Below are 11,902 nucleotides of genomic sequence, written 5' to 3' on the forward strand. Positions count from 1 at the left end.
GACAGTCTTAGAGAGGAACCAGCTACATTTTCCATTGGCAGCAAGGGACCTTTTATATGCACTTTCCCACAGAAAGGACAGGACAAAATGGCACATACCATGGACATTGAAGTACATTTGTATCAGTCATGGGACAGTGGTTAGGATGGAAAGCCCCACAATCAGAGAATGGGTCCACTGGAAGTGATTCGATCCTGCGATGCACTCTACTTAACAAGTTAGAGCCCACTCCAGTCCCCACTGTAACAAGTTTAATGTTTCAGTTGTGGAGGCATGATTTGGATCAGTCATGGGACAGTGGTTAGGATGGAAAGCCCCACAATCAGAGAATGGGTCCACTGAAGTGATTCGATCCTGCGATGCACTCTACTGAACAAGTTGGAGCCCACTCCTGCTGCCGCCCCAACTGTAACGAGTTTAATGTTTCAGTTGTGGAGGCATGATTTGGATCAGTCGGACTGCTCACCTGACCTGCTCGAGTCACAGGATCAAACCACCTCGGTGGATCCATTCAACCGATTGTTTTTTCTCTCGTTCCAACCAGTGCACCACAACTGGTCAAAGGCCGTGGTTTGTGCTTTCCTGTCTGTGGGAAGTGCATATAAAAGATCCCTTATTGCTAATGGAGAAAAATGTATTGAGTTTTCAAGTCATAATTACCAAATGTTTGATATCCTACTGTATAGCAGATTATTAATTAATGTACTTTAGTGGCGTCATTAAACAAAACATTCATATGCCATCTATGTCAGACAAACATAACCATTGAAGTTAATTGCAAAACTAACATACTGCATACCAACAGTTCAGGGATCAATTTTAACATTTCTGGAGATTATCCAAATGGCAACCAAGAGCTCACATTGAGGTTGCCCATCAAATAATTAGGTTGTTCCAATTTTGTTTTATGCCTTCTATTCTTTTATATTGATATTTATCATATAATTCAGCCGGACATGACCTGTACACCAGGACTATCTTTCCTGTTTAAAAGGGTGGCTTTTATGATGGGTGGCTTCTATCATTTATTAATTGTCAGACAGGCAATTCAAAAGTCATAAAATTGGGTAGCCACACCAGATATTTGGATGATCATTAAATTGATCGCTGGTCATGATGCTCCTATTATCAACGTAATATTTGTGGATAAAACAGAATTTGAAATTACAGTGACTAAACTAAATTTAGAAATTATTAAACACATTAATTTTACAGTCATGTACCCCAAGACTATGAGTAGATAATTTCAAACTGGCCTCACAAACATCATGAACAAGTAAACTCGGACGACTGTTTCAATATTTTAATGACTAACTACATGTAGGTAGCATCATCTTGTTTATCCACAACTGATCATGTTTACTCCAAAGAAATGTTTTTGTTGATCCACATTCAATGCAAGTCACAACTGTATGTTTCTCTCCCTTACCTGAAATGACATGATTATTAGAAATTTAATATGGTGCTAATAAATAACATTTGATCAATTAATATTTCATGGTTAATTTCATGAAAAAAATATTGGGTTTGAACCGTTATCATTGTTTTGCAACTGGCTTCTGACATCACTTGAGATCCCCAGTGCTACATGTACAATGTAGCATGTAACAGCAACTGTGAATACACTTAGAAGCAGGAGCTTAATAATTAAATTCCTTCCCTGCATGAGAACCAACCATTTCCATTCCAATCCTTCAGGGCATGGTGGGAGAAAAAGAGTAGATGTTATTAGTTAATCTTTAAAATATATATTTAGACCCCCAATCAAAAAATTAAGCTCAACTAATAATTTGATTAAAATTTGTGTTTTGGCAGATGCAAAAAATGAAAACCCTTCCCATTATAAATTAATTTAAAACTATCCATAATGTTAATACCTGTCACAGGCTTGGCATGGGATAAACGTGCCTGAACCTAGTTTGGGTACATTTCATTTCAACTTATTTTCGTGCTTATATCCAATAAAGGTTCAAGCACGCTGTCCTGGGCACACACCTCAGCTATCTGGGCAGTCTGTCCAGGACAGTGGGTTAGCTGTTAGTTGGTTAGTGGTTAGTGAGAGAGAAGAGGGTGTAGTGGCCTTACACCTACCCAATGAGCCCTTAAGAACTCGCTCTGGGTTGGAGCCGGTACCGGGCTGCGAACCCTGTACCTACTAGCCTGTAGTCCGATGGCTTAACCACTACGCCACCGAGGCCGGTGTTTGGGTACAGGCTTATAAATAAAATTACTCAGCTGTTGGAAGCAGATTTTTACATGGCTAATTAATCCTTCTTTGTTACAGCCAATAATGCCAGACAACACACTGTTAATATTATGAACGGCTTCTTCAATAGGTCTGTCAAATTCATCTTGTACACATTTAAGCAATGACTTAAAAACCTAAGATTTGACCATTCACTTTATTACCATGCTGCTTTAATAATGATTTTGCAAGGCTTGTAATAAATATAATGATTAAGACCATCATAATTTCCATACTTGCAGACATATCCATAACATACGAACATTGTCAAACTGACTGAAATACCAAATGTAAAGTTTGGTGGGGTTTAAAGAACAAATGGATGATGTCACACTTACTCTTATGTCGTACTCTTGCTGTAATGCCGGACCAGAGAATAACACTACATTTCTTACATATAGTTCGCTTCATTTCGGGATGTCTGAAACAAAATAATATGAAATTACATTATTTTCAACACTCGACACTTTCACGTGCAAAACACCAATAATATAATATGTAATTGTCAAGAAAGAATGGGAAAATATTTTGAGTCGTGATATCCCAGCAAACTGTTTAATTAATGACTGTCCGGTACTAGTATTTAACATGCTAATTTCAACATCTGGTCAAGAGAAGGAAGAAACCCACAGCTTCCACCTAGGATACAAAAAGAATAGTATCAATACAAATACACCATCACCTTTTCTATACAAGAGGCAGAATACAGCCCAGTGGTATAGCGCTCGCCTGATGTGCGGTCGGTCTGAGATCGATCCCCATCGGTGGGCCCAGTAGGCTATTTCTTGTTCCAGCCAGTGCACTATGATTGGTATATCAAAGGCCGTGGTATGTGCTATCCTGCCTGTGGGATAGTGCATATAAAAAAGCCCTTGCTTATAATGGAAAAATGTAGCGGAATTGCTCTCTAAACATTTTTCAAAAATACTAAATGTTTGACATCGAATAGCCGATGATTAATAAATGAGTGTGCTCTAGTGGTGTTAAACAAAACAAACTTTTAACTTTTTTTTATTATTTTATACAAGATGCATTCAAAACATTTCATATAAGAGTTGCATTCAACTATGAAATAGCGTAATTGTTACATTACTAGTATTTTATCAACATTTTCACTAGCATACAAATCAAACAACCTTTTTTGGTACCCCTCTTCCCAGAGACACCTAAAGGCATATACAGCAAAAAAATTGATTTGTAGAAAATATTTTTATCAACATGTTAGTTTATTTTAAAAGTGTAAACTGGTATTTCTATCTGATGATCCATTTCTTGACATGGTTAGGTAGCTTGTTTGTCTCAGTGACACCGAAAGCTAGACCTGAGGAACTTCGGCTCCTTGTAGTGTCACCCAAGCTGGACTGGTCAAAGGATAGAGGCTGGACTAATATGGATCACTGTGAGTCAGCTAAACTGGACTGGTCAACGGGTAGAGGCTGTTCTAATATGGATCACTGTGGGTCACCCAAGCTGGATTGGTCAAAGGATAGAGGCTAGACTAATATGATCACTGTGGGTCACCCAAGCTGGACTGGTCAAAGGGTAGAGGCTGGACTAATATAGATCACTGTGGGTCACCCAAGCTGGATTGGTCAAAGGGTAGAGGATAGACTAACATGGATCACTGTGGGTCACCCAAGCTCGATTGGTCAAATGATAGAGGCTAGACTAACATGGATCACTGTTGGTCACCCAAGCTGGACTGGTCAAAGGGTAGAGGCTGGACTAACATGGGTCACCCAAGCTGGACTGGTCAAAGGGTAGAGGCTGGACTAACATGGGTCACCCAAGCTGGACTGGTCAAAGGGTAGAGGCTGGACTAACATGGATCACTCTGGGTCACCCAAGCTGGACTGGTCAAAGGGTAGAGGCTAGACTAACATGGATCGCTCCGGGTCACCCAAGCTGGATTGGTCAAACGGTAGAGGCTAGACTAATATGGATCACTCCGGGTCACCCAAGCTGGACTGGTCAAAGGGTAGAGGCTGGACTAACATGGATCACTCCGGGTCACCCAAGCTGGACTGGTCAAAGGGTAGAGGCTGGACTAACATGGATCACTGCCAAAGACAGATACTAGGCTCACACTGACAATAATTTTGTTTCAGCCAATGTTTTGTATATGTAGCGTAGTTCTTTGATAAATATTACAAAATGGACAATTTATATAAAATTGTCTTGGCAATATACTAAATGCTGTAACCACTTTGTATAAAAATTAGCAAATGGCTAATTTGGCACTAGGCATAGGGTAAGCCCTGAGATGAGCTGAGCCAAACTACTTGTAGAAAGGCACCTAACCGCAGCTCAAAACATAAGCATTCAAAGAAGATGAATAAAAACGTTTACTCCCACAAGTATACAGTTTGCATGTTTGTGAAGATGTTGATAGTTGTGAATGGTCCTTGTCAACCCAAAAAGAAAGTGATAAAAAAAACCCACTCCACCCCCCACCCCTCACCATCCTGACCAGGGTTTTTTTATAATTCGGAACCACTGATCTAGAGAATGAGAGAATCTATACACATGACTGCTCTCATAAGTTAACAAGGGCTCTTGCATGAAAGATACCTTTCCCCGCAGTGAGGGTGCTCAGAAATTGGTATTTCAGAGTTGTAAACTTGTAACAATGAGTACGGGTTCTTTGTGTTTGGGTGCACTTTCTTCATGGAAGTGAATAACTATAAATGTCACTAACTTTGTCTTTAAATTAGTGTATGCTAAATTTTATTGTATTAACAACTCAATTAAGTGAAAATTATGCAGAACAACATTTCCTGGCTAATATAAGAAGTATTAATTATTTTTATTAGGGGTGGGACATAGCCCAGTGGTAGGGATGCACATGTCAGTCTAGGATCGATCCCCATGTGTGGGTCCATTGGGCTATTTCTGGTTCCTGTCATCATGTCTATAGGATGACACACATAAAAGACCACTTTCTGCTCATGGAAAAATGTAGCAGGTTTCCTCTAAAATCGTCAGAATTACCAAATGTCTGACATCCAATAGCCGATGATTAATAAATCAATGTACTCTAGTGGTGTCATTAAACAAAACAAACTTTAACTTTATTTTTATCATCCAAGGAGAGGTTAAAGAAATATTCTCTCACCATTTTCCTTTTAAATTCAAAGGTGAAAGTCACACCGATTGCTTCTGTCTTTCGAGTTTACAATTCACAGTTCGACCTAGCTCAAACCTTGTCCATTCAGATGCTATTTTCAAGTTGTATGTTTGTTGAAAATGCAATTATGCACTCACTTGGATACAGAATAATTACTCTCATCACCTCGACTATTTTGTTTTAAAACCTGGTGTAAAAATCACACTCCTCAAAGGAGAAAATTGTGCTCCTAAAGATGTTGTAGAGAGAAAAATTGTGCTCCTAAAGATTTTGTAGAGAGAAAATTGTGCTCCTAAAGATGTTGTAGAGAGAAAATTGTGCTCCTAAAGATGTTGTAGAGAGAAAAATTGTGCTCCTAAAGATGTTGTAGAGAGAAAATTGTGCTCCTAAAGATGTTGTAGAGAGAAAATTGTGCTCCTAAAGATGTTGTAGAGAGAAAAATTGTGCTCCTAAAGATGTTGTAGAGAGAAAATTGTGCTCCTAAAGATGTTGTAGAGAGAAAATTGTGCTCCTAAAGATGTTGTAGAGAGAAAAATTGTGCTCCTAAAGATGTTGTAGAGAGAAAATTGTGCTCCTAAAGATGTTGTAGAGAGAAAATTGTGCTCCTAAAGATGTTGTAGAGAGAAAAATTGTGCTCCTAAAGATGTTGTAGAGAGAAAATTGTGCTCCTAAAGATGTTGTAGAGAGAAAATTGTGCTCCTAAAGATGTTGTAGAGAGAAAAATTGTGCTCCTAAAGATGTTGTAGAGAGAAAATTGTGCTCCTAAAGATGTTGTAGAGAGAAAATTGTGCTCCTAAAGATGTTGTAGAGAGAAAAATTGTGCTCCTAAAGATGTTGTAGAGAGAAAATTGTGCTCCTAAAGATGTTGTAGAGAGAAAATTGTGCTCCTAAAGATGTTGTAGAGAGAAAAATTGTGCTCCTAAAGATGTTGTAGAGAGAAAATTGTGCTCCTAAAGATGTTGTAGAGAGAAAATTGTGCTCCTAAAGATGTTGTAGAGAGAAAATTGTGCTCCTAAAGATGTTGTAGAGAGAAAAATTGTGCTCCTAAATATGTTGTAGAGAGAAAATTGTGCTCCTAAAGATGTTGTAGAGAGAAAAATTGTACTCTACAAAGTTATAGGAAAAAATGTGAAATTGTTTTTAAAATAACTAAATGTGCTCTAAACAAAATAAACCTTTTTACTGTCCTAATCACGTTCACCATTGAGAACTTACTAGTAGTAACTAAAAGTCCTAATCATGGCACTAACTAATGACCACCTGCAGTAGAGGAGTATAGTACGTGGGTTACAAGTGCCTTTGAATGCAAGAAGTAACTACTGAACACTGTCAGGTCAGGTTTTATGTGCACATTTAGAACAAGCTGTTGTTGCACACGCCTGTTGTGGGCACAAGAGCCGGCCTTGGCCGACTCCTCCGTCCATGACAGGAAAGGTGGGGGGAGGGGAAAGGAGGGATGAACACTGTCCAAAGTGATCAGACTAAGCCCACAGCTAAAGCTGATGGCAAATGACAGGTGTGTGGCATGGATAGTCACAAAACACAAGCACCTGTTGCGGTTGGAGAGACAAGGACTGGGATGTGGAGGTGGACAGCAAAAGAAGTTGACAGGAGGAGCTGCTGAAGAAATGAGATGGAATTCAAAGGTGAGAAAGTAAAGGGAGCAGTGGGATAAAATAATAATAATAATTATAATTATAATAAAAATATCCTAGTTAATTTATTCAACAAAACAATCATATTCCAACTTATAAAAAGTACACAAAGACGTGTATGTTGATTTTATCATCATGGATAGATAAACTGGGGAAGCACATGTACCTGCAACATTCAATTTATTAAAACATGGTAAGGGAGTTGTTTTTATCATTGCAGATTGGATTCAGTAAATCATTAAAATGGTGAATTTAAAAAATAAAATAAAATAAAATAGCACAAAACAGAAGCAAGTTTGTTCAAGGAATGACACAATAATGCACATTCCTAGGATTTAAACCCGGGGCACACAGGAGTGTGATCATTACTGTGTCCCTCAAAAACAAAAGTACTTCCTTAACTCTCCACCACAGTTAAGGATCTATAATGGTGACTATGCACCTATAAATAACATAGTAAAATGGCTTATAAAAACTGAAAATGTTTACTTACAGCCTTAGGACCAGCCTTTTGGCAACATGCTTCAGCATTTGAACATAATAACGGCATAAGGTGAGGTCAGTTGGGGACATAAATAAACTCTGATATGCTGCCTGTAATGATAAAAAGAAAATGACTTACAATATTTAAATAAATGGTCAAAATCTTTCTCCTTCAATTGCTTAGCTATTTTTATGGACTCCATTTTACAAAGCAATCTTAGAGATAAGATCACCTTAACTATAACTATCTAAGCCACTGAAGATGATCTTGCAGGGGTGCAGAAAGTACTCTCCCGCTCGCCAAATGCAAGTAAAAATTCTGACGGTCGAGTTAAAAAATGCAACAATCAATCCGACGGGCAATCTGAGTTTTTCTGACCGACTGTAATTTTCCATCAAATCCGCGACAGAGCATCAGTCATGCCAGAATTTAAAACCATTCAAACAAACTGTTCAGAATGATGACAAAATATGTAATACATGTACAGCATTGACAATAGAAGACTTCAGAGTTCTAAATAATCAACTGCATAAGCACGACAGTCAGGAAAAAGGTCAATACTACTTAGAAATGGATTCTTTACATTCAAATTATGTTGCCGGTTATGAATAGATTGGTTTGTTAAATATTTGTGAGATGTCACTTGAATTTTGTAAATCTATATGAAAGAAGTGATTTGCCAATCAAGTTCTGGTGGATTAGTATAAATTCTGGGCTAGTAAATTTTAGTTGGTACTAGTTCAGCTGGCTAGTGAAATTTATTTTCCATTTCTGCACCCCTGTCTTGGTGCTAAGATTGCTTTGTAAAATAGGGCCCTGGTGAGGTAAGAACATGTACACTGCAAAACCAATAAATGAAAGAATGAAACTTTGTTAATATCTATTTTATCCCCATAGTGAGATACTGAGATATGTGTGTACTGTGTAGTGAGTAAATGGTCCAAACTGCTCTGCATTATGAACAAAAGCAATGGCTACTAGGTGTCAGAAAAGTTATAGAAGACTAAATGACATACCAACAAAAACACCACATGTATTACAGGTCTCTGTGAATTGAAACTTGGAATAAACCATTTATGGGTTGTGCAAAAACAAATTCAGAAAACCCATTTCATTTTTTCAAAACTTGTTATTACCATGTAAATCATGTCCTAAATTTAATGCGTGAATAAAAAAAATGGGTTATGTAAAACTAGATTTGCACAAGCGATATTGTGCAAATGAAACTACTGTTCTTGCAATTTGTAATGGCCTGTTTTAATTCAGAACCACTATTCATTAAAGAAATTAAGAGTATTTGCTTAACTGTTTGAAGATACAAGGCACAATATTTCACGAGAACCGTTGTTCTATTCGTGTGTCAGTTACGCAACTTTAAAATCACGAGAACCGTCAATAGGTTATGTGGTGAACAATTACATTCTAAAATTAAAAGTACTATATATCAGCAATGAAAGAGAAAATCAGTTTATGTTTTTAAATACCACCAATGTAGCACAGAACCGTGGTGCAAATGTTTTAAGACTTTTGCAGCTAATAAATAAGGAAAGGTTATTTTGCTGTATGTAGACATATTTTAAATGTACTAATGTTATATATTGGCAGCTATAATACACCAGGTGAAAACATTTTGCCGTTATTGAGGAGCTTTACCGACGGCACTTTTGTGCTTCCGGCCTATGGCAATTTATATCTCACTGACGCCAATTGCCGTCATTAAGTTCGAGCCAGTTTACGGGAGTAGTTGATTACTGCATGCATTTTATCTCTTCGCAACAGAAACAATATTTTTGTTTGAACATTATTAATGCACCTGGATGTGTTTGAAGAAAATCTTGTGATTAAAAAATTATACCTTTTACGAAATATGGGTTTCAAGTGAAATTACAGTAAAATATCTTAGATTTATTGTGTACGAAGCCAAAACAAGGGTGCGAAAAGTGACTGTCATCGGCGTTAGGCAAGTAGCACTAAACATGCCTATAGTTATGGAAAGACTTCCGAACATTCCAGCATGCATACTAATACTATCACTAACCTGGGTCTGGGTCATTAATTGCCCCCCCACTCGACATTTGCCCCTTAGGTCATTTGTCCACCCACCCCACACCCCCGGTCATTTGCCCCTTTTAATATGAAATAACAATAATACAACCTCGGTTACTAGTGATAATTTCCATGTTGAAGAGATTAGTGATTTTCTTAATATCTGACTGGGACCCCATGTTATATAGGGAATTTTGTCACCCTAGATTAATCAGATGTGAGATATATCTGGAATGTTTTACCAAAATTCGGTCTTGCAATGAATAAGGTGCTTTTATGACCGTATGACGAGAAATTAAAGCAATATATATATACAAACAATAATCACATCCACTAGAGAAATAAACATAAATGGAAAGTAAAGATGGACATAACCGAAGTGTTCCGATTGAACCTACGAATACATTTACTTGGCCGAGCTTTTCCGAATACATAATCATTCATGGAGGGTTGGGGGTGGGGGGGGGGGGGGGGGGGTGGGGTGGGGGTGGGGGGAGGCAATTGTCCGGGGTGGGTGGGTGGGTAAATGACCGCCCACTAACCCTAAACCTAATCCTGAATACTAGAATGTTCGGAAATCTTGCTCCGAATAGTGGTAACCCTCCCCCCCCCCCCCCACACACACACAGACACACTTACTGACTTATTGTCCGAACCAAATTGTTAACAACTACGAAATATTACTCTCCTACCTTTAATTGCCGTTAGATTTCTTCCAAAGTTTGTCCAGACACAAATCTTGAAAAACCATTACAATGACACAGATTCCACATACCAGATGATAACCATGTCACCTATATCGACTTCGCCGAGAGCTCATAGGGAAAAAAGCATGTAATTTTGTATCAGCTGCCATTTTGACTTTTTATGGAATATTCTTCAAGAGGAGTGAAAGGATAGGACTTAATCTAACAACGTCATAACATGTTATGATATAAAAGCAAACGTGATGACGTCATATTATTATTTATTATTAATATTATTATTATTATTATTTTAATGATACCACTAGAGATCATCGATTTCATAGTAATATTCCACATACCAGATGATAACCATGTCACCTATATCGACTTCGCTGAGAGCTCATAGGGAAAAAAAGCATGTAATTTTGTATCAGCTGCCATTTTGACTTTTTATGGAATATTCTTCAAGAGGAGTGAAAGGATAGGACTTAATCTAACAACGTCATAACATGTTATGATATAAAAGCAAACGTGATGACGTCATATTATTATTTATTATTAATATTATTATTATTATTATTTTAATGATACCACTAGAGATCATCGATTTCATAGTAATATTCCACATACCAGATGATAACCATGTCACCTATATCGACTTCGCTGAGAGCTCATAGGGAAAAAAGCATGTAATTTTGTATCAGCTGCCATTTTGACTTTTTATGGAATATTCTTCAAGAGGAGTGAAAGGATAGGACTTAATCTAACAACGTCATAACATGTTATGATATAAAAGCAAACGTGATGACGTCATATTATTATTTATTATTAATATTATTATTATTATTATTTTAATGATACCACTAGAGATCATCGATTTCATAGTAATATTCCACATACCAGATGATAACCATGTCACCTATATCGACTTCGCTGAGAGCTCATAGGGAAAAAAGCATGTAATTTTGTATCAGCTGCCATTTTGACTTTTTATGGAATATTCTTCAAGAGGAGTGAAAGGATAGGACTTAATCTAACAACGTCATAACATGTTATGATATAAAAGCAAACGTGATGACGTCATATTATTATTTATTATTAATATTATTATTATTTTAATGATACCACTAGAGATCATCGATTTCATAGTAATTGTGTCACATACTTTGGAGGCTTTCACCCCTCTTGAAGAGTATTCCATAAAGAAGCAACATGGCAGACGGCAGAAAACTGCATGTATTTTTCCCTATGCAATCTCAGCAAAGACAATATCGGCGACATCGTTGCAGTCACGTGTGGAATCTGTATATTTGTAGTGTTTTTTTTTGCGATTTGTGTCTGGACAAACTTTGGAGGAAATCTAACGGCAATTAAAGGTAGGAGAGTAATTTTTTGTAGTTGTTAACAATTTGGATCAGACAATACACTAAATTTCGATCCCTGAGTCAGGGCCTGACACAGCACGCACGCACACAAAGACACACGTACTGATTGCCAAAAAGAAACTTTCCTGATACAAAAAGTTTATCCTTTGATAAATATCTCTATTTTTAGTTTTAGCCTGCGTTCCATTATTCATTTTCTGGTGTTATTTTGAACTTTTTATCAATAACCAAGAACCACTTCCGGATGTCGAATGGGCAGGTAACTCTATCAGAG

The 11,902-nt window shown here is 37.4% G+C and overlaps 1 protein-coding gene across 1 annotated transcript; it reads right to left on the minus strand.

The window, feature by feature from the left end:
* Positions 1-1,289: 1,289 nt before the first annotated feature.
* On the minus strand, positions 1,290-11,887 carry LOC121379949 (ribonuclease P protein subunit p21-like). Its single transcript, XM_041508643.1, has 4 exons — positions 11,754-11,887; positions 7,521-7,621; positions 2,584-2,666; positions 1,290-1,429 (listed from the first exon to the last, which is right to left on the minus strand). The coding sequence occupies exons 1-4, from the start codon at positions 11,820-11,822 to the stop codon at positions 1,311-1,313; spliced, it is 372 nt and encodes a 123-aa protein (XP_041364577.1). The 5' UTR covers positions 11,823-11,887; the 3' UTR covers positions 1,290-1,310.
* Positions 11,888-11,902: the final 15 nt, after the last annotated feature.

Source organism: Gigantopelta aegis, chromosome 8 (assembly GCF_016097555.1).
Source record: "Gigantopelta aegis isolate Gae_Host chromosome 8, Gae_host_genome, whole genome shotgun sequence".
Classification (NCBI taxonomy): Eukaryota; Metazoa; Mollusca; class Gastropoda; order Neomphalida; family Peltospiridae; genus Gigantopelta; species Gigantopelta aegis.